The 24,304-nt window shown below is 44.2% G+C and overlaps 1 protein-coding gene across 6 annotated transcripts; it reads left to right on the top strand.

The window, feature by feature from the left end:
- The first annotated feature begins 139 nt into the window (after window positions 1–139).
- Window positions 140–23,654, top strand: LOC1271175 (prolyl endopeptidase FAP). Of its 6 annotated transcripts, XM_061658575.1 has the most exons (7): window positions 143–616; window positions 3,721–3,759; window positions 4,483–4,783; window positions 20,416–20,904; window positions 20,978–21,992; window positions 22,068–22,831; window positions 22,907–23,654. In XM_061658575.1, exons 3-7 carry the CDS (start codon window positions 4,556–4,558, stop codon window positions 23,000–23,002), a joined length of 2,592 nt encoding a protein of 863 aa, XP_061514559.1. In that variant the 5' UTR covers window positions 143–616; window positions 3,721–3,759; window positions 4,483–4,555; the 3' UTR covers window positions 23,003–23,654. The 6 variants fall into 6 exon arrangements, with proteins under 6 accessions (XP_309924.5, XP_061514559.1, XP_061514560.1 ...); XM_309924.5 differs by lacking the exon at window positions 3,721–3,759 and having other exon boundaries at window positions 140–616; XM_061658576.1 differs by lacking the exons at window positions 143–616; window positions 3,721–3,759; window positions 4,483–4,783 and adding exons at window positions 9,217–9,390; window positions 17,173–17,311.
- The last annotated feature ends 650 nt before the right edge of the window (window positions 23,655–24,304 follow it).

Here is a 24,304-nt window from a genome sequence, read left to right as displayed (position 1 = left end):
CTTCTCCCTCTACAGACACTTTTCAATCCCTCTCCCTTTATGGTTCTCGCTCACTGTGCCGTTTCTCTCTCGCCCTTTCTATCTCTTTCCCACGCGCTCTGGCAGCCGTTCGCACTTTCCTGCTTTAATGCCCTTTCATTCGCGCGCCACCCATCGGTTGGTGCACAGCACGGGACAGTACTCGAACGCGCTATACACACAGTAACACGCGCGATTTTCATTCCTCTCCGGTTCTCGCGGCGAGTTTCGCGAACACGCGGCAGTCGCGCCGCGGCAAGACAAAAGCGAAGCACTCGGGGGAACGTTTGCGCGCCCGCGCCACAAGACTTTCGATCTCGTTGTGACCCCGAATTTTGACGGTTTCCTGTTCCTTCCCGCAGTAGAAAGTGTGGATGCCTGTGCCGTGCGAGAGATGTGTGTGTGTGTTTGCGCGTTTGCATCTTGAAACCACTTGAAACACGCCGTCCAGCTGTGAATGTGAACGGTGGTTACGTGAAGTAGATTGTTCGTGCAAAGAAAAGTCCCTTTTTCCAACTGTGTGTGTGTGTCTGTGTGGGAAACAAAAGTCCAGCAAAAAGTTCCCGTGCATAATGCAAATGACGAGTTGATAAAAACGGTGAGAGCTGCACACAGTGGATTGCAAAAGTTGCGTCTTAGTAGGGCGCGACGTCTTAAGTAAAAACAGAGTATACGAACTGGCAACACCATCACACACACAATCGACCGTCGTCGGCAGGTTTTAGTGCACGTGTTAGTGAAGAAAAAGAACAAGAGGCGTGCGATCTTTCCTGCCCTCCCCCCCCCCCCCCCCCGCCCCAAGCAAACAGCGCGCGATGAGGCGAAGATTTTGAGGTCAAGATTGAGAGCATCTTCATCTCGCTCCACAGAGCTGCGATCGCGATGTTGTGTTTCGCGGCGGCGTTGACGATCGCGGTGTGCGTCAGCCGTGTGGAGCCGCTGTGCTACACAGCTGTGCCGTTGTTTTGTTTGTTTATTGCTGCACCCATTGGTGGAGGACAGAGAGAGAGAGAGTAAAAAGGGGTGGTTGTGGAAGCTGTGAAGGACAGCGGTCATCGCCGCGACCGGGGATGGAGAGATGATTCGGCAAGATTTTTACACAGACCGTCATGGGAAATATGAGCTTTTTGAAGTAAACCTGCGCGTGTGGATGCTGCGAGGAAACTACTAAAATACTTTAAAATCACTTTTTGCATAACTTCTGTTACGAGCTCTCGCTGACAGACACGCTGCAATCGGAAGAAAGTTCCCAATAAAGCTAATTAAAATGCACTCCATCTCAGTGATAACATCATTCGAGAGTAATAATTTACCCCCACCAGAATCAGATGAAACTTTTTAAAAACGTGGACACTGTCCTGTATCTTATCGTGTACCTTGTGTATCGATATCACACAGAAAATTCCCCGCTTCATTTGTTTACTCAGCTGGAACTGCTCCAGAAGACGGACGACCTCACGACATTACGTCGTCGACGGGTTCCGCCTTTGGGGGACTGATCGGTGACGAGTGTTTGTTAGCTCGCCTCCGTTTGCCTTTCACTTGTAGTAGTGCCTCAGAACCGTGATCGTGGCTAGGTGGAATTTATTAGGTCGTACAAAAAGTTCAGTGTAAATCTAACGAAATTGCTTGAATGATTATGGGTATACTAAAAAAGTGTTATCCTTTGGGGACGAACACCTTGTAGACATGTGTTTGAAGAAAATGATGCATGATTTTTAAATAACTGCCAAAAATATTATTATGAGATATCATTTGTTTGTTTCAAATGTAAAAAAATATAAATTTGGCCAACAAACACGGTGGTGGGTTTATACCGTTCGTACCTCAATAGTGCACAACATAATTGGAACACTATTTTAATTATTTTGATGCTTTTGGTAGCAAGTTTTCCGAATAATTGCGATCATTTCTATAGGTAGCAAGTGTTGTTTACCAACAGCGGTTCTAGTTTGACAGCTGCGTTGTGGTGAAATGAGAGAGAGGGACAGGTAGCACAGGCGAAACAAACACGGGCGAAATAGAGAGAGTAGGAATGGTTCATCCCGAAGGAGCTTCGCGTGCAACGGATGAACCTGCGCAAATTAAGTGGAATGACCGCAATCGGGCTTGCGTGAAGTTTTAAAACGGGCACGAAGACGAAAATCGACCTCTTTCTACCATCGCGCCAAGAGAAGAAAGTTCAGTGAATTTTTAATACAGTTTAATGAAATTAAGTGAATTAAGAAAACTGATGTTTCAACTTTAAATTCGCGAAAGAAAGAGCTTTGTTGCTGGACGCAACAGCAAGTTTTCCGAATAATAGCGATCATTTTCAGAGTCACCTTCCGATGGTAAGGGCAATCGAAACCGATGAGAATCGTCCGGAATCGTTCAGAATCAACCGGAGTCATCGGAATCGTTGGAAGTTTCCGACGGCGAAATCATTGAAACCATCGGTATTGTAGGAATCTTTGAAATTCGAACTATTTCCAGGATTTCCGAACGATTCTGTAAGTATCTGAACGATTCTGAACGATGCTGGACGGTTCTAAACGGAGCGGGCGATTCCGTTTCTCTGGAGTCGGAATCGGAATGAAACCGTGCATTTGCTCAAGAGAATTAATCGCTAGTCTCAATACATTGGATAGTTTGTAATGAATTTGATTTTTTCTTTCAAATTGATGTTCTTCATTGCACTTCAATTTCCCCTATCAAAGTCCCAACATAGTTTAAAATACCAATACCTGAAAGGATCAATCTCCTTAACCCCCAGAAAGGACACTGAGTTTACTTTATACTTTCGATGAAACAGACTCTAGTAATACCATTCGGTTAGGTCAATCGTAAGTAATGGCATTCGGCAAGGTTCGGCCTAAAAAATTACGTTTTGTAATTTAATTTACATGGATCGACAACGTGAAGGGAGCGTTTAATGTGTATTATTGTATTAGTTAAGAGCTCTATATTAGCCTTTTCTAGCCAAATTGTGTTTACAATGTACAATAATAAACAGACAGAACGTTTATACATCGTTATGACTGAACGCATTCCAAACACGCGAAGTCACCTCTGCTGTCGCTACACCAGAATAGTTTATATTGCACTTCTTCAGATTAGAACCTATATAAAGGTTTAATCAATTATTAAAATTCAGAAATTGTGTAGCTGTGCTAAATATTAAATCATCATGTAAGAGCATCTTTCAAGTATCGTTCTTCTATTATTACAGGCTACGAGAAATTTAAAAAGTTTAATAGTACATTCTTCTTCTTCTTCGGTACAACCAACCGATGTCGATAGAGGCCTGCCTTTGTAATACTAGTGGGCTTGACTTTCAGTTACTTATTGATTTACCCATAGCAGGCTAGTCAGTCCTACGTATGGGGCTACGGTCCATTCGGGGCTTGAACCCATGACGGGCATGTTGTTCAATCGTACGAATAGACGATATAAACGTTATAGATGTTATAAATAGTTAACTAACACAAACATTTGCTATAAACCACACACACCAAAAAACCATCACAACTTCTTCATCTACCTAAAATTTATGCATTTTTCTCCCCTCACGGTGTATTATGACCCCAAACTGCACTCGATCTTTAACTAGTTTCATTTCCCCTTCTCCCCCAATGTTCCTTCCTCCCCTCTCTCTCTCTCTCTGTTCATGTTACTTTTATTCCGCACCCAACGCGTTCTCTCATATTGCGCGCCGAATAGAAATGTGAGACATAATGGTGCACCCTGCCAACCCAAAAGGTAAACGACGTTGTTGAGTTTTATGTAACAAACATTAGATCTCTATACCCACTACCTCACCACTACCTGCCCTCCCCGTGGTGGGAGCAAAGAATGATAACACGGTAGCACACTCTGTTTAAACCATGCCCTACGGTACACGGTTCACCATTGGCGCCGGGGATTTTCGGTCACGTTGGAAGTGAAGTTGGTGTTGAAGTGCTGTGCCTCGTATTACGTTCCGGGGTTTAAGGTTTTTTTTTGTTTTTGGTTGGTTTGTTTACAGTGATTGATTGAAACGTGTTGATAATTGAGGGGAGGCTATAATCTGCACCTTTCTGGAGAGCCGGTGCCCTAGATCGTGGCGGTGGATTGTGCGATAAGTCACAAACATTATTAACACAATCGCGGCTTAAGCACCGGGGAAGACCGTGCGAAAAAGGAGACAAACGAGCTGACATTTGACCCGTTGCCCTTGAAATTATTAAAAGGCAATTTTCGGGCAGATGGATAGTGTCTGGAATGGCTGGAATGAGGGCAACTGACCAAATTGCAAAACAAAACAGAACGTGAAACAGGTTAATTTAGGCATCATTTCGTGTTGGGTCAGCGTTATCTTAAAGATTACAGTGCTGGTATAAATAGATAAAATTCGATAAATAGAAAAAGCAGCTTTAGTATAGCATAATTTCAAGCTAAAATAATTAATAATCCCTTTGTTGTTTATCTCTACTTCCCCCAAAGGGTGTAACGTGCCATCCAGGTTTGCTTGAGACTTTTCCCGTTCAACTCTCACACCGATCGGAAGCGCGTAGCTATGAACATCGCTCGAACTCGCAAGCCCATTTATCAACCGCTGGCACAGAACGATTTCGGTGGAAGCAGTGATTCCGAGCCGGGTGATCCCGGTGACAGTGACGGGGATCGGGAGGCAGCACCTACCACCGGTAGTCGCCGGTGGTTGCGGTCAGCACGTGGTGTTATTGTGGACATGGATGGTGGTCGTGGTGGTGTTGAAGGAAAGATGAAAATTGATATGTACCAGGTAAGTGACAACTAGGCATGTAAGGTAAAATGGGATCATGGGTTGAGCGTTGACAGATCGTGTGACGGAGATCTACCTGTGCGATGATCCGGTGGTGAATTGAAGCTTAACGACTTGATTTGTCAAGGGGTATGCAAACCAATGTGCGATCTTATATTACTCGAGAATAGGTTTGTAGTTTAAAGTCAGCAAGATCATGATTCCCTTTACTGAGTTTACTGCCTAGCCGTCTGGCCAAAATTATAGGATATATATTTTCTACATCTTGAGTACAATCTTCTTCGTTATTTCTGTACAGATGGATCCTGTGCCAGAAGAATGACATAATCAAACAACTAAAATCTTTTGAGCGCAATGCGCTATATAATAGTGAAGTACAACAATTAGATGGTAGGAGTCATCTCTGACTGTTTTTCTCACTTTCAAAAAATAGCATCTTCTGTTCTCAACCTTGAAATATTAGTAGTTTCAGTTAAGATCATTTACTTAGTGCCTTGGGTGATATAAACGAAAACATCCAAAATAAAAGCGGTTTCAACCATTGTGATCTCCTGATCTCCTGAGGTGAGTTGAATCCCTATTTTCAAAACTAAATTTGATCAAGGTGCCAAATCTGGAGTCTGGATGACTCCATCCAGAGTTATATACCATCTACTAAATCTTCGATGATAGATGTTTATAGCATCAGAATATGACAAGAATTGGATGTAAGTCAAACCTGATGGAGGCTCTTTTGGTCCCAATGCGGATGGCTCAGATGGTCATCTTTAGTACCACTTTAAATGGGAGACAATCAAACAAGACTAATGAGTCCATGAGTCTTATTTACTTATAAATCTTGCTGAGAGAGCAATACCTCTTCTAGGTTCTAGATGTGTGGGTGTTCATTTAAATTACGTTATGATGTTGATCTACATGATCTTTTCCGCTTATAAACAACATATAATATGAATATGATAATATAAATGATTAAACATTCAAAATGGAAAATACAATCATGCAACCAAAACAGATCCCTGTGCATCTTACGTGTGCTATAGACATTGAGTTGCGGCACACCTATTCTAGAGGTTCTAAAAGCTATCCTCAGACTATCAACAACAATATAAAGCTGAACCCTCAAAGAGATGTATCTATTTTCACTATGTTTTTCATTTACTTTTCTTATGCTTCGAGAATTCTTCATAATAACCTGTCAAACCATTGAAAGATTTACCCACTCGATTTTTGCTATCCTCCGAACACTTTCCATCGAATGTCAATAAACCCACACGTATTGGAGTAGCTTTGCTCGACACAGTCCCCTTCGTGTTATGTCGATGGTCCTTTTTTCTTTCGCCACAACTAATACAATTGATAATATACAGCTAATTTACACACGCAAGTAGAGCTGCCAATGTAAACTGAACAATTAACCACTGGATGAGGTTGTAATTAAAGCACGCGGTAAGCAACGGTGTGCAATCATACAACCTCAACCGATGGTAGTACATCAAAATGCACTCCAATTTCGCATGCAGTTCCGTTTGAGCCAACAGTAGTGGGCACTGTTTGCAATTATCGTGCCCTCCCTTTAGCCTTAGTTTTCACACCCATTATCTGGTTGGGTAGGTACACTTTTTTGCGTTTGTTCCTCACACTTACCACCGTATCTTGCCACGCAAAGAGTGGTATCTATGCAAAAGCGAACCTAACCTTGCATTGTTAACAGACAGTGCCGTCCCCTTACAAGCGAAAGAACAACCACCAGCTGATAGCATAGCAAATGTGGGTCGAGCTTTGAGCTGGTGAACAAGTTGTTTCTACTGCACTTGTTTCTTTCTGCTCTTTGTCCGCGCCCTCCGCTCATGTACAACGACAGGCATGTAGGAAGATTGATTGTTCTGCTTGGCCCTTTGCTGGGCGAATCTTTACCATTTCTGCTTGTGAAGGGGATCGCTTGTTCTGACGCTGATGCTCCAGTCATCGTTCGCGAGCAGCGGAACATCGTTGTTTGCTGGCCTAGAAGAACAATCGTTGACCCGGCTGGACGGCGTGAGACATTTACCATCCATTAACGCATCCACCGTCCACCGTCATCTTCTACGATGCTGCTATCTGTTGTTCGAATCTCGCACTGGCTCATATTCCCCGCTTATGTGTTCAGTGTATCGGACAATTAACGACAGCTCGCTGTCTCAGAAAACGGTTTTAATCGTTCGTTTGCGGCTCAATTGGCTTCATCCTGATTAGGCAGGCGGAGAATCACACACGCCATTGTCGCATCATGTGGGTCGATTTGTGCTGAGATGCTGTCATTTATCCAGCATATCAGTACCAGCAGCAGCATATATGCATCTGTTTGTGGCAGCAGGCGCATGCAACATGAAAGCGCCTCCGAAGCTGATGGGGGGAAAAGAGTCACGGGAATAATAGGTTTAATTGCGTTCGCGGCAGCAAAGTAGCAGCAAGACCAGGAAGAGAAACAACACATGCTGTGACTGCAATCAGATGCAACGGTTACGGTTCGGAAGGCCCCACGTCCGCTAAGAGATCTCGGGGTCGGGGACGGTCCTGCCTGTGACTTAACCTTGACAAGGGGGAGGAAAGTGAAAGGTAATGCGCGTGTTTGAGGGTAGCACAGGGGAGACTCAGCAAGCAAGAGAGAGAGAGAGGAATGAAAGCCGACACCGAAATCACAATGTTTATCCACTTTGTTCGGCCACTTTCTATCAACGCACCGCGTCGTGTCGGCTACGAGCGTGTTGTATTTCCTGCTCCTTGGCTTCAAGAGATTACTTCGCTCGGGCGGCATACGGCAACAAGTCGTCTGTTGTTGTTTACAGTGTTACAGCCAAGAAGCATCCAGCAATGGTTCGGGAGAGAGTGTGGCTAAAAGCCGGCTAGTGTTTGCTCCCCGTTGCTAGGGGAGCAACAAGAGAAGGATGCTCTGCAAAGAGAGCGTTTCTCGCGAAGGGGTGGATGTTTCTCGCTAAGAAGCAGTAATCGAGCAGTTTCAAATATAACGCATTCACTGTAGGCTGTATCGGTGGGTCAAACTGGGCAAGTTGTTGATGAAAGAAATAAGAAAAAAGAACTTGTTTTAAATTCATCACATTCCCGAATATTGCATTGATGTACAAGGATTGTTCTTAGTAATATTCTGCAAGGATTCCATTTTAGTAATCTTCATCAAAATTATCATATTGTGATGTCTTCAAGCATATACATTCGTAGAAATTAATATTCAGTAAGCAACTCATTTTGAAAGGAAAAATAAATAAACAGTAACAAATCTTAACTATTCGAATAAGATCGAATATTAAATTTAATTGAAATTGCGTATGCTCATCATAAACACTCAATTTTACATAATATTGTTTTTTACAGTCAAACTTTACTATCAGAGCATGAAACTATATGCGTTTCAAAGCACTCGGTAGTCGACGGTTAATTAGAGTCTTGTCAAGAGTTTGAAATGTCACAACAGATGTCATGCGTTCGATTCGAGTTAGAATCTTGATGCAAAATAATAGCAATATTTGTGTTTTACTGACTTATTGAACTGTTGAGTTGCATTTATAAGAGCAGTTGTAATAGTTGATACTAGTTGACTTGACTATATTGCTGTATTTTATAATAAAAGTGTAAGCTGACGAGTACTTATTAATCAAGCAATACCACAAACGTAAGCTTCCAAATTATATTACACAATTTAAATGATGTAATAACGTGAAATGTTGATCGAAAGATATGTATAACAATGTGACACCGAATGGTCGTGGTAAATAGTTGCATTACACTAAAAAAAAGGTTGAATTTTGTGGGAATTTTTTGGTTTTGTTGTACCAACAGAAGCGAAAGGAAGTAACGAGGCCAAATGCAAGAAGGCAAGAAGTGTTGTAAATACGAAAACAAACCGCCTCATCTTCAAATTGAACCTTTAAATCGAAACTGGAAAAACGAAACCAGTTCATTATAAAGGCTTATTTTTTTGTAGTGGCGAAAGTAAACCTTTATTTGCCGCAATTTTATCATTATGCAAAGGCTAATGGGTTCGACCGATATGATAGGAAGCAAATCAAATGCCCCATTGGGGTACGCAAGCGGAGCAGCGGGGAGAAAGTGAGTTACGCTGAAATTTTCCCAACCACTCGACAATACAAAAAAAAACCAACATTGAACAACATCGGCTGGAAAAATATCACCATAATGAGTTTTTGATTTTAGAAAATCATCTCATCATGGAATAAAGCTACAGCAGCATCCACCTATACCTTTTTGGTGGACTGAAACCAATTCGATACTCAATTCGAGCAGTTTCGCCGAGAGAGAGCCACAACGAGCAACTAAAAACCAACCCCTCCATCGTGTGGTTGTGCTGTTTTCTCGCCTGCTGTTTGTCTCTCGGTGAGTATGGTTGGTGCAGAGCGCAACGCGATCGCACCCGACTGCACGCTGGTGGCGGGCAGCTCGAACGAAACGGTTTCAATTTTCGCGTAACGTTCGTTGCGTACGGTCGAGTTCCCGTGGTTTAGTGAGCAGACGCAGAGACGCGCGTCCACTTTTGGCGTGTGTCCACAGTGTCCACCGGGTCTCGGGTCTCGGTTTTTAAGTGTTGCGTGAAGGTGCGTACTATGCGTGTTTGTGTGCGTAAGAGCGCGGGCCTCCAAAAAAGGCGAAAGTGTAAAGGCAAGAACGGCAGAACACAGCTCCCAAACCATAACATTCCTCCCTTCTGTTGGGGAGGTCTTTGGATTTTGTGTTTTTTTTTCGGTGCCAAGCTGTGAAAGGGTTTGGTGACAGACGCAAGCATTAATGCCGCCTATGTATACACCGTTCTTTCGCGTTTCGTGTGTAAATTTATGCGATCAACACAGCACATCATTGCAGCCCCGTGTGACCAGTAGAAAAGCGTCATCAACCGTGTGACAGTGTCGAAAGCGTGTGATGCATGGTGAACAAATCCATACCATTATGGGCTTATGTGTACTGTTTGGACGTGTGTTTGTGTGTATTGCAGATCACATTTAAGATCAGCTAGCGTGGATATGAGTAAATAGTGGTCGTGGTATTTTCCGAGTGTTTAATAATTAGAAATAATAACAGACGCCACGAAATCTAAGGCATTACCGTCGTTTGTTTAATTCTATGAATTTCTATAATTGCTGGAGATAACAACTGTATCTTTTCGAGCAATCATCTGTTGCTCTTTTTGCTATCGAAACCCATCAGGTGCATTATTCTAGCACATCCCGTCAATTTGTGCGATCCGTTGAGTTGTTTAATTTGTGCAAACCTGCGTTTGATGTTTATAAGCTTTCTCCAAACACATCGGCCACACAGAGGCCGCTCCCCTTCACTTACATCGGGGCGTTAAATGGCCACTCCGGACCTTTGGCTCCAGTGTGCACCTTTTGTGTGCAAGAGCCCAAGCCCAAGAGCGACTACCATGCAAACTAACAAAACAACAACAAAAACGAAGGCAAATTAAATAACCGCTACGTTGTGTTAGTGTACGGTGGATGCACACGACAAACGCGGCCATATCATGATCATCGTTTCACGCTCTTCCTGTTTGGGCTAACCTAGCCCGGTATGCAAGCGGTAATGCATCATCTTTTTTTTTTGGTTTGTTTTGTGTTGAGTAATTGTGTGTGTGTGTGTGTGCAAGTTATTTTATTACAAACCCGCGTCGTTCTCCTGGGTGGCTTTGCGCCAAGAACAACGCACACGACTACCACCCTCACCAGCACGTGGCAGGAATATGGGTTGGCGTATTTTGATTTACGCCAAAGTGCAACATGTGCATACAAAATGTAGCTGCATTCCAGCGGGCTCGAGGTTGGATGGAAATTGTTAAATTATTGCTACTGCTCATACACACACAACACACCCATCCCTGAGCGCTTTCTACGCTCAGTAAATCTTTTTTACGCTTTTAATTTATTATACTATTTTAATTTATTTCACTTACAATGTAATCTCTCGTCGTGGGTGTGTGTGTTTTTTTTTTTATTAATTATATTGTGCCTACTTTAGTCGACGCACTCTACTTGTTCGCCAATATCAGGGGCAATTACAAGGAAAGAATTCCGTTGAATTGCTGATAACGCGTCAGGGTTATTAGTGTACATCACGCGGTGTCATAAAACACCACTTTTACTGTCACCTGTCGGCACTTAATCTAGGAGCTAATCTCAGATAATGCCATCCAGTGATAATGCCATCCCGATACTCTTAGTAACTGCCAACCGATAGACATTGAAAAGGGGAGACATGATTTACTGAAGTGTGTGGGACTTGTTGAAGAATGTATATCCGCCGTGACACGACCCACAACAACTACACTCAAAGTTGCCATTTCGTAATGCTGTTTCTAGCTCGGAATCAATTTACGTCACATCTACGTGCACGAAGGTACTGGACGTTGAAGAAGCATTAGCGAAAAACAGAGCCTCAAAGAACTGCTTCTCGGGCAGGTAACTCCGTCCTAAGATGCTTCGCTCACAGAAGAATCGTGATGTTAATTTTACCGATTGAATCTCCAAAACCGGTTTCGGAACTTGATCAATGTCGTGTTTTTTGTTGTTGTTGTTGTTGCTGCTGTTTGTTCGATGAAGGCAAACGTTCGCTTTTGGAGGCTGCGCGTTTGTGTATCCCCACGCGAGACAGCGCTCCTCCAATGGAACGCCTTCGAAGAGCTCTGAGCTCCATTCCTGACTTAATGAAGTAGGTGTGTGTTTTGTGTGTTTGTTTTTTTGCATGCTTATTTCAAATACCAAGGTTTTCCAGTCCCCCTGCAGTAGGTCTGTAGGTCTAAAAAGCTCCACCAACAATCCAACTGGGAGAGAAAGAGATGAGCGGTGTATTTCCCACCGAGTACGACACCAAGATTCTCATCCATGTGAAATGTTTTGAGCTTGTCGCTGTGACGAAGTATTGCGAACAATACTGCAAAACTTCACCTAAAGCTCGACACCATCATCATTATTATCTTTACACGATCACAGTGCTGTTAGATCGAGTTCTTCCCCTTTCGGTTGCTTATCATTGTCCGGTCCGGTTTCGTGGAATCTTGCCAACCATTACAGGCTAGTGTCAATCAGTTCTGTACGGTCACGGTGCCCTTACAGTTGATTGCCAGTTTGCTGGTTTGCAAGTTGACCCACGGATACCGGCGGGGGTCAGCGTTAAGTGATAGATCTAGTTACTCTCGCGCACGAACATTAGCAGTTCTTTGTGAGCGTGTGCGAGACATTCGAGTCTTCGAGATGTGCAACGATGGTGGTGACAGTGTGATGATCGAAGCCTACGCGACGAAGACCTATTGCCTATTTCAAGATGACAAAAAGTTCAATCGTACGATTGCTGTGAAGAAAAAGGGGTGAAAGTCTATGTCTTTTGATATTGGTAAGGAATAGGGACAGGTGGGGCTTGATGGGCCCTTTGTTCTATCGTTTTTTGATAGGAGCTAGCTTTAGTCATTTTTTCATGTTTGGATTTGGAATCAATAATAATTAAAATAGGTTATAGTTGTATTATAGCAATTACTCGCTGTTTTTTTGACACATGACACGGAATTCATCTAATCGATCGAAATAAAGAATAAAGTTTTTATTCTATACTGAAATGGCCATAATAACTAATAACTTATAAAGGGGATTTCCATGATTTTTTGTTGTTTTCCAAAAGTTGTTGGTTGCTTTCTATATACAATTTTGGTGTATTACAATTTTTTTTATGATTCCCAGCTTTTTTTTGTTCAATTGGATCCAATGGGACAATACCAACGAAATCGTGGGAACTAACAAAGAAATCTATAGGATACGATTAATAAATCGTGCACACACACAATGCGGGAACCAACCAATAAATCGTGGGAAACTCTGTAAGGTTCAATCCAATGTAAACACTCACAATAAGTTAATCTTATCATCAACTTCATGACGTACTCTTTGTACTACAACAAAAACATAATTATTTGTCTAGCACGGGCATAGTGCCCCAATCTCCCGTAGCGTAACATTATTCAGCAAACGTCATACTACCTACGGTACGGCACGGTTATAGTATTGCATTTAAAACCATCTTCTTATTAATAGGTGCATTGCGTTTAGTTTCTTGTGTAGTGTAGCATTACAATTCGCCCCTTGAAATGAGGGCGATAATTTACATTCGTTGCGCTTTGTATGCCCCGCCATTACGCCGACAATCAATTTGATTTGATTTGTAATCAAGATTTCTATTCCAAACACGTGCTGAACAAGCTTTTCGAGGCAGCAAAAATTGATTAATTGTAAACCCACCGCAGTGGGTTGCTTTTTCTACCGACTTACAACAAAGAAGATGACAACAAGTAGTGCCAATTGCCAGTGCAAAATTCATCAAACCGAAGCCATCGAGAAGCGGCTTTTTCTTTGCAAAGCTGGAGCTCAAACCGTTGTAAGGTTTCGGGCTTTTGGGTGGGACATGCGAGATGAATTCTGGAACAGAGTTGCTTCAATAAAATTCGAACAAAAGGCTCACAAAATCAATTTAAAACATTCTTTCACCACAAGCGAACCACCTCCCCCGGTCGAGGGAAGCTCTAAGATGAAACGTTTTCTGAAACGCCATCCATCTCCTCCCAAAAAACGGTTCGATCGGCCCCAGTAACGCTTGACTGATCTGGTGGTGTTTTAATTTAACAACTCCCAGAGCGAAGATTGAAATGGTGCTCTCCCTCGCTCGTTCACTGTCCCCATCATGGCCCGGTACGTTTTTATCGATGGTAAACATTGTTTAATCCTTTCATCCTGCCCCCGGCCATGGTGGAGGTGTGTAAAGCGTCACACTATATAAATAATGCATAAAGCTTTGGATGCACGAAATGCACGCCACACCGAGCACAGCCAGCAAACATTGTCAGCGAAGGCACCGCCGACGATGACGATGACAACACCACCACCACCACCACCACCACCACCACCACCACCACCACCACCTCCACCAGCGTGTGATAAGTGGCAGTTTAACGACACAGCATCTTGGAGCACAGGAGAGACAGTAATGCCTTAAGGTCAAGACGGCACACACACGGCGTACTATGGGAACGTATACGTGAGATCCTTCAGGATGTCATCCCGAGCGCCTAGGAGTAGTTCCTGCCAGCCAAGACGGCTTCATGAAAAATGCAAACGTGCATCCCCGAGTGCATCCTGACGGTGCAATTCTCCTTCGTGTGAAGTGTGCTCCCATGTGCTCCACTGCCCCGGTTGGTGGCCGGTTTGGGGCATTGGGTTGGGCGAGCAGCGAGTGTAAGCGGAACTCGGTGTGTACTTACAAGCAAGAGATGCCACTTACTCTGCTTAGATGAACGACCAGATTGTTTCCGCCGCGTTTAACCTACCCGCCGAGACACCGAGACGCTGTTGTAATGGCATAGCTCGAGTGCCGAGACTACGCTACGCTTGGCTTGCCATTGGGATTTGGAGTAGTCTTTAAAGAATGAGCCGAGTTCTGGTGAGACTTTAAGTGGAGGAATCCACCGCCGCACAGTGTACGATGGGTTAATTAATGTTAATCGAACTGAGAACGCACACACACTCGCAGCAAGATGATGGATTAGCGAAAGTCCACAGGCATTGCATTGGGATGGGCAGAAGAAAATTCCTATAGAAAATATCTCCGCATGACCAGCTCTGCTCGTACGAACATACTCACTCACCAACCGTTCCGGGAAGCGGATGACCGAAGCGAACCTTTTCGCTGGTAACTGGTCCATGACGCGGGACACATCATCGGCCTCGGCTCTCCCCGGAGGGTGACAAATCGGTCAATCAAATTGGATAAGTTTTAGATGAACCTTAATTAGAGCGAATCGTTACGAATCATTGGACGGGGTGCGAGATCTCGCTGCACTGGCAAGATTGTAGATTTCTTTTCCCTGGGCAACCTAACGACAACGGGTGTGTGTGTGTGGACCATGAATTTTGAATGTGGCATGTGTGATGCATATATAGGCAGACGATTTAAGGCACAATTTTTCTGCCCACCCAACCGGGACGTAATAACGATGTGTAACAAGATGATGCGACAAAGCGCATCCTATCATTCAAATAAATGGTTGGTTTACTGTATTGCCTGCATGCAAGGTGTAGGTGTAATGTTCGCAAAAAGGATGAACATTAAACCACCCGTTTAGCTAACATTGTGCTGCAGCAGCAGCAAGCGTGAAGAATGGGTTGCTAATTCGAAGCTCGTGATTGTTTTCGTTGTGGCACGTTCACACCGGAACCGCTCGACACTTTTCAAGCTCGACAGCCTGTCCGTCAGACACTGTCAGCCAGTGATGCTTTTAAGCGGTAATTTAAGTACACACCGGACCCGATCAGCACACCGGACACACAGGAAGGAAGACGGCAAAACGATTTGATCACCCAGCCGCATGGGAGTTCCGGGATTTTCGATCCAGTCACAACGGTCACAAGCCGTTTAATGGCAGGCTGTTGGAAAGTGGAGATTTTTTACGGAAAGGGAAAACATCAAATTGATCGTTTAGATTGGTTTTGATTAGACGAGCCACACGACCAGGAAATCAATTCCGTAGACCACCAATTTGGGCTATTTTAAGAACCCTTTTGGGGCTTATAGATTGAAACATTGTTCAAAGATTGATGCTTTTATTAGGAGGTTTTCGATCAATACGTTTTATTTAGGTTTATTTTAATAGATTTGATCTTTGAACCTTCAAAACGTTTTTGTCCTTTTGTTGTGAAAAGGGTGATGTGGAGGAATATCTTCTTTAAACAATTGAGATGTAATGGGTGAAGATAAGCTTTAAGAACCAAACAATAAGAGCTTCTTAGGTCTCATTATTCACCATAGATCGAGAGCTGAAACAGTACCAAGGTTAGAGAGATTTATAATAAAACTAGACCTATTACTAGGGACGCTTTTAGCCATACATCTTACTACTTACGAAGGATGTGTCTACGCTATCTATTCCATCTCTGCTTCCGCATTTCATAACCCAAATACGGCTCGTGATCGTTTCGCGAATCCTTTATTTAATTTGACTCTTTGGAGGATCTCTAGATCCGAACAGAGTGAGCAGTTCTGGAATCTCAGGAGTGGTCTTGTGAAATTCAAATCCTTAATTACTTCCTTCGTAGCTAAAACTTTGGTAATGCGGTAACTTAAGCTTGATTAGCTTACATAAGACGGATATGATCACGCGCACCAAAGATGCAGAATATAATGCAGATGCAGAATCAATTGCTAGATCTATCTACCTCATCTATAACTAGATCTTTGGAAAGCAATCTGTCTTTAAAGCTACATTACACTTTTGACAAGTCTTATTATAGCTGTAATAATTTATGTTTGTCACGGTTTGTTGGACTCCAGAATAGACGAATTTTTGAAGATTCGTGACTGTATCAAAGCGGGTAGATTGTCCTGATGTGTAAAACTTGAATATAATATTGATATATTTGAATTAGATTCATGAATTAGAGTGTAGTTTTATACTACGGTTTTCTTATATTATTTCATATGATCCGTAATCTCTTATAGAATATTGACTGGTTCTGGAAAATCCTTAAAGTTGCCCCGTTTCCCAGCAAATACTCTTTTTGATAGGCTCTTAAATTACGTCCTCAATTATACCCAGCATAAAGCATATGCTCTCCTTGTGCATTTAACCGCCCGGTTACCCACAAAATCGAACACACCCTTATAATTCGACATTATTGAACGGCTAGCCACGGTACGACCGCTTTTGTTCAGCAATTAGCGAGATACGAGATACTGGCTGCTTCTACCATCTCCACCACATCTCTGTAAACTGTTATCAAGCGTGTTTGCGGGCAGGTAAAACATGCTGGTTTAATTGAACCTCGTGTACACATTCGGTGGAAGGCGGCAGGAACTACATCCGCACGATAAAAAAAACCCCCACACTGCGACTCACACGCAAGACGCACCAAATATCTTCCAACGCAATGAAAAGAAAAATAGTCTGCGAGCTGAATCGACAGAAATACAAATTATTTTCTCGATCGTTTATTTGTCTGGCGGAAGACTTACTTTAAAGTATTTCGGTTCGAAAAAATGTGAATTCTACTTCCATACGATTATATCACCTTCCAAAGTGGTGGAGTGTTCCACCTTTTATCTGGGTGGAACTCTTTCGGGCGATGAACAGTGTTTGTTCAGATGGGTGGTAACACTTGCAAACGGAGCTCTGCGTATTGCGTGGCAAGAACACCAGTATCGTGACATGTAAAAGCTTCTCTGGTTGGAGAAGTTTTTTGGAGTTCTATCGGGTCTTACACGAGCATGGATTTGTAGTTTAGTCGCTGCAAGACAGCCGACGTGTGATCGAAGTGAGATTTTATAAGCTTAATGTTCCTGTACCTCGTTAGTGTAGTATCGTTGTAAACTGTTTACTAAAGATCGTGGACACTAAGCAGTGTGACTTGGGTGTGAGAACGAGACGAAGGAGAGCCCTTCAAAATGGCAGCATCCACTGGCAACAGCATCGAGATCGGACATTCGGATCAGGTAATTGTGTACTATTGATTTTCATACATAAAAAAGCATCTAAGAGTCTCATAAGCGTCTAATAAGAGAATAAAAGTAGCCCGTGTAAGGTAGTAAATCAATCAATTTCGTTCCACTGCAAATCAGAGTCGCACAAAGGCGGTGTTACTCGAATCCACTTTTCCACATGCACGATCGCGCGGTTGTTGATCGCTTCTTGGACACCTTTTCGTCGCCTTGCGTCATAACTTTTTTTTTTGCAATTGCATAATAGAACAAACAGCTATCTCTCTCTCCTTCTCCATCCCGCTCTGTCTCTTGCTTTCTTTAAACACACACATACATAAACCCTCCAAATGGTCGCGTGTTGCGTAGTGAGCGAAATTGTAAATACGCGATCAATCCGTAAAGTCTTCAGCGCGCGGGCTGGCATGTTCGCTTACCATCGGCGTTCAGGTTCGGAATTTCCTTGCACGGCATCAGAGCGTAATACACCACCACCACCACTTCATCCCATACTTCAATCCCCATTGGCCATCGCCACTCGGTCTGGCTGGTGGTCAACGATCTTTTCGCCACTGCGTTTCATGAACAAATATTTTGGTTTTTCGGGTTTTCTTTCCAGATGGTAATGCATATATTTGTGGAGTGTACAGCTAAGGCTATTACGTGCCAGGGTACCGTGCACTACTCCAGCGCGACACGAAATGGGGCCAGGCTCGATGTGCCTGGCGTACTAATTGAAGCGAGCTATTCCCCCGCGACGCAACAAATTTGGGTCGCAATGCAGTGGCGGACAACTCGCGGCGTTAGCCTTCCGTGCACAGTACACTTTCCGGATCGGATTCACTTTCCCTTTCCACGAGACGCGCAGCGGCCACACCGACCGTGCAGGGTTCGGAAGTTCGAACGGTTATGAAACGGTGTTCGTGGACAGGTTTTTCGTGACCGGTTGTGTGTGTTTGCACGACGCAGGCTTACGTCGCCCGTGTTCGTTGCGTTAAGGGCAATGGAAAGAAAACCACTGCACTGTCCGTTAGGACCATCAAACCGGAGGAAGTTGCTACCTTGGAATGATGTGTTAGCAACAGGGGACCTGCAGACGGGATGTACATGACCATCCACGATCATCTCCAATTAGCTATGGGAGCTATGCCTAATCGGGTGCCTCTTCCAAAGATCATCATACCCGATTGGGCGCAAGGGGTTTCCCTTTTCTTAATTGGTGTTTGCACTGTTTGCGATAACATTGTTTCAACAAACACCTCCTTCTTTATCGGACTAGATAAGGGAAAGGCATGAAAAAGAAGCGCTCGTGTTTGTGTGTCGTTTAATAACCGGGCCGGATTGTTGCCCGACAAAGGACGTGACGAAAGCTGCCCAAAGAGGCAATTCGAAGGTGTGAAAGATTATGATGGATGTGTAATTTTCGGCGATTCATCATGAGATTCGTTATGTGGCTTGGTGGTGTTGTAATTTAAGGTTGAAACAACAGATGGAAGCACTGATTAAAACTGATTGTTGCCTAAATAGGTTGGAATTGATGAACTGTGTTCAACGCTTCAAACTATGCAACATGTGAAAGATAAACGCTCTGGAAGTAGTTTAGCAGTAGCAGTAGTGTGTTAATCCAATCCAGTAGTGAGTGGAGACCATACTGTAGGAACAGAGTTATTGAATTAGAGAAGAAGATTAAATCTTATACAGAGCAATATGCATTATCCATCTTTGATTCATCTTCTAGAAACGACTGCGCAAACAGTTAAACAATTAAGAATCCACTGCATAATCCAGGTTCTCATATCAATGGAGTGTCTTTATTTCCATCTTTTGGAGAAGATACTAAGTCTGAAGGACCTGAAATTTTAACATTTTTATTTATTTTTTCTTTAAGGATTTGTGCAATTTACCCTTGCCCACTTACAGATGCCTAGTGTATCTTCTTGAACACCTTTGAGAGGAAAGATCCGTGTGTTATTCATGAAATTCATAGCTTAAAAAACCTGAATTGATGATACGATTGCAATAAATAGCTCACCATCATCTTCAGCACTAGTTATCGCCAATACGGTATGGCCTATCAAGATTTTGAGTATAGAAACTTCGTCCATCTCGTTTCAACTCAATAGTATAGTTACTTTGGACCCGTAATCCCTAAAAGGTATCTCTGGATCTTTGGACGATGTATCCTTAATGCAAACACGAGACTGTGACTTTGTAACATCAATAATATTGAAATGTCCTGTATAGTGATATAATGGTTTTCAGTATTATCATGTCAACTCTTTAATAAGTTGAGTAATCCGGCCGTACCGGTGAACACTCGAACGAATGAGTTCACTGGTACAACTGATTGTGATTTATTGTTCGGCTATTACTAGATCTAAATGAAACCTGATATACATCCATCATTTGAGAACCTTTAAGAGGCAATGTACTGAAAGTCTCTATAAAAATATATATATTTTAAAAAAAATATTGAAGAATCTTGTTGGCGATATTACTGCCAGTCCAGGCATGTTTTATTTAGAATTTAGTCCTAGCCAATTACCGCTTTTGACACAATACGCATTCGTACTAAACTAAATTTCAATGCAGGTGTTTGGAACTTCAACACATATCCATATAACGTAAGAATCCACAATGGTCAATACAAAACAGGACAAAGAATAGCTGAAAGAAGTCTTAGAAAAACAGTTTAAAATGTGACTGACATGAAATTAGTAATCCATTCCGTAGTCTTACCTACCCGTTCTTAATCCTTAACTCGTCATCGTGCAGTTCGCCTTCAGGTTTCTAAGTAATTGGGTTACTATACCTAGCTAATGCTCTTCTTTGCTAGTGCTACACGTTTATTGAAGGCTTTGGGTAAACCGGACACATAGTGGAAAATCGTCTCTTGCAATATTGTGACATTGATCTGATACAGTCGTTGTCTCCGTATTTTGTTATCCAAAAAGTCTTCACATTTTCCTTTCCAGTTGTGTTGAGTTTGTAATATGGTAGACTCGATCGTACACAGATCTCCTACACATACACAGATCTCTTACATAAGACTGTGACCTTACTTCCCCAAGAAACACAATTGTTCTAATGCATCATCGCCATTGCCACCCCTTTCACAGGAACTCGTTGGCTCTGGCAAGCGGAACCTTCGCCGATATCTTCTCCTCGGTACGTTGGCCGTCATCCTTACCGTCGTTGCCGTCGCGCTCGTGGTCGTCCTCACCGCTAGCAATGAGGAAGAAAGCGGTCCCGAGACGGCCCCTATCATTCGTGAAGGTGAACCGATCACGCTGGATGACTTCCTGCAGGGCCGACTGTCGGCGAGCGGCTTTACCGGCACCTGGACCGCCAATGGAAAAATCATATTCCGCGACGACTTCGGCACGGTGATGGTGTACGATCCGGAGGACAACGACACAAAAACACTGCTCGGAGTGGCGAACGAAGAGCAGCTGCAGGGTTTCAAGTTTGACCTGTCGCCCGACGGCAAGTATCTGCTGGTAGCGCGCGGCTACAGCAAGATCTTCCGGCACAGCTACCTGGCGATCTACGATATCGTGGATATATCGACGAAGCAGGTCATTCCGATTAATGTCGGTGGACAGAGGGTATGTTGGATGAGTTGTCCAGAGTAAAAAACAAACTCTCGTTTTACCTAATAGCTTTCTACTTTGCATCTAGCGTGCCCTCAATCTCGTTGAATGGAGCCCCGTCGGCCACTCGTTCGTGTTCGTGTACCAGAACAACCTCTATTACCGCGAAACGCCGACCTCGCCCGAGATCCAGATCACCACCGATGGTAGCCCGAGCGTATACAACGGCATCCCGGACTGGGTGTACGAGGAGGAAGTGTTCTCCACCAACATTGCCACCTGGTTCTCGCCGGACGGCAAGCGCATCGCGTTCATACGCTTCAACGACACGGAAACGCCACTGATGAAGATCCCAATCTATGGGCCACCGGGCAACCCGGACTATCAGTATCCACGCGAGCTGACGCTGCACTACCCGAAGGTGGGCACCAAGAACCCGGAGGTGCATCTGTTCCAGTACGATCTGACCGGGCGGAAGTTGGCGGAGATTGAGCCACCGGTTGAGCTGGTGAATCAGCAGCGCGATCACATCATTACGAGCGTTGGCTGGACGAAGGAACGGCTCGTGACGATCTGGATGAATCGTGTGCAGAACCATGCCATTATCAAGTCATGCCTGCCCGAGTCTGGCCAGTGTATGACGGTGCACGAGATTAAGGAAGAGTCTGGCTGGTTGGATCTATTTAGTGCACCGGTGTTTAATGGGGATGGAACACAGTTCCTGGTGATCTCCTCCCAGGCGCAGGGTACTGCCGGTGGATTTAAGCACGTGACGATGATCTCCACGACGGAACGGTCGGCCGTCCCGGTGACTAGCGGTACGTTTGTCGTGCAGGAGATTCTACGCTGGGATGCGGAGAGCAATCTGATCTTTTACACGGCCAACACGGCCAACGAATCGCACGTGCTGCATGTGTACGCGATCGAGGGCCGACCGAATGCTCCCGCCGGGCAGTGCTTGACGTGCGACACAGAGGTGAGCGCAAAGCAGAGCTTCTTCAATGCGCAGATGAGCCCGAACGGCGGTAACTACTTGGTGCTGGAAGCACGCGGCCCCAACATTCCCTGGACGCACGTGTATCGGTGGAGCGTTGCTGAGAAGGGTAAGGGAGGTCGTTTGGCTTTGGAAATTGAGACATGAGACAATGTTAACGAACATCCCCTTTCCTCCTTTGCAGTTGTGCAGCTGAAGCTGATGAAGATCTGGGAATCGAACGATCATCTGGAGCGTGCGCTCAAGGGGAAAGCGATCCCACGCGTCGAAATACACGAGCTGGATCTTGGCAATGGGTTTACCGCGAAGGCGATGCTGCTCATTCCACCCGGCACCAACACCTCCAGCAGTGCGATCAAGCATCCGATGCTGGTGGACGTGTACGGTGGGCCCAACTCGGCCAACGTCGTCGGCACCTGGTCGATCGGTTGGGGCACCCATCTCGCCTCGAACCGGTCCGTGGTGTACGCGAAGATTGATGGCCGCGGCAGTGGACTGCGCGGCGATCGGCTCATGTACCAGATCTACCGTAAGCTCGGTACGGTCGAGGTACAGGATCAGATTACCGGCGCTCGCAAGCTAGCCGAACAGTTGCCGTTTGTCGATCCGCAGCGTATTGCTATCTGGGGCTGGAGTTACGGTGGTTACGCATCGGCCATGGCACTAGCGCAGGATACGCAGCACGTCTTCCAGTGTGCCGTGTCGGTGGCGCCGGTAACGGATTGGCTGTTTTACGATTCGATCTACACCGAACGGTACATGGGCCTGCCGACGCTAACCGACAACCGGGCCGGGTATGAAACGTCACGACTGACGGCACTGCACGAGCGGTTCCGCAATCGGACGTACCTGCTGGTGCACGGTACGTACGATGACAACGTCCACTACCAGCAGGCGATGCAGCTGGCCCGGGCGCTCGAAACGCACGACATCATGTTCAAGCAGGTGGTAAGTAATTGATTCGATTTTCCTCTGCCTGTAAGTCCAGCATCTAACAGCTTTCTCACCCTATAATGTCTGCAGAGCTACCCGGACGAGGATCACAGTCTGGCTGGTGTGCGGCCCCATCTTTACCATACGCTTGGTAAATTCTTCAGCGAGTGCTTAAAGCTAAACTAAAGCTCTGCTCTGTACTGTGTTCGCATTCCAAAACCCGCACCCGGTCGGTACTTTTCGCGCTCCTCGGTTTGCTTCTTTGCAGTGATTTTGGAGGGTGCGATGAGATTCGCCTATATACAGCACAAACGATCCCTGTACATACTATAAGATAAGACTAACTCGGAAGAAGCCAGGAGGGGTGTTTGTGAAGCAAGAGACAAGGTCCTCCACAAAAGCGAAGTGGAGCATTTGGTGTCTATAATGTGGAGAGGAGAAAAGGAGACAAAGCAGGGACAACGGCATTTGTTGTGAGAACAGATTTTAAAACACTATATGTACATAGAAGGAGAGAGCGAATGAAGGAAAAGGGAAGAATGGGATAGAAACAGAAGTACAACGTGTTTGTAAAACACTAGTCAAAGGAACGTATTATCCCGTCGGTCGGTTCGTTTATACACTTGTGGTTATGCAGGAGAGATAGAGAGAGCTAGGAACGGTTCTTAAAACACACACGCACATCACGTACACAGATACATATTAGTAGGGAATTAAAGTGTAACAGCAATCCAGTAGTAGCTGAACTCGACTGCCACCGCGCAGTAGTGGGTAGAGAGTACGAAGAGGAGGTATTCGATGAACGGGATAGGAAATATAAATGTTTTGTTTAAAACTATCTCCTTGCTGGATGGTTCGTTCAATTGCTTGCTCCACGATATCCGAAACAATAAGAAAGTTTAATTTACAATCATTTTACGTCATCATGATTCACACCTTCAACTTTTCTTCAAAATCAGAGTGATCTTCAACAGATAGTAGGGACTGATCGACGCATAGACCTTACAAGATGGACATCGAGACACAGGGGATCCGTATTTATCAAAGAATATGGCTTTACTGTTGAGATTGAGTAGACAGAGAATTACTGGAGGATATAAAGATCATGCTTAATGTGATTTCTAATCAATTTTTGAGTTTTGAGATCGATTACGCTGGATAGAAGATCACTTGGTACAAACATTGTAGTTTACAAATATCATATGCTGAAATTTTGGGAAACTTTTGAAGGACTAAACCTTCTGAACGCCTGGAAGAAGTATTTGCGTACTCTGGAGTGCTAAGAACTCGGAAGTGTCTGCTAACTCTGGACCAAATTGATATGGCAAGATATCTATGATAGGTTATCACATTTTCCATGATCTTCATAATATCCTCCAGTAAGGTTCTTCATATCATATCATAGATATCTTGTCATATCTAAATGCTAGTTATCTAAAAGTATAGATAGGGAGTCCAAACAAGTCCGTTAATGTGGTTTCTTCGCAG

The sequence above is a fragment of the Anopheles gambiae genome, chromosome 3 (assembly GCF_943734735.2).
Source record: "Anopheles gambiae chromosome 3, idAnoGambNW_F1_1, whole genome shotgun sequence".
Lineage (NCBI taxonomy): Eukaryota > Metazoa > Arthropoda > Insecta > Diptera > Culicidae > Anopheles > Anopheles gambiae.
This window is presented reverse-complemented; position numbering and strand designations above follow the sequence as displayed.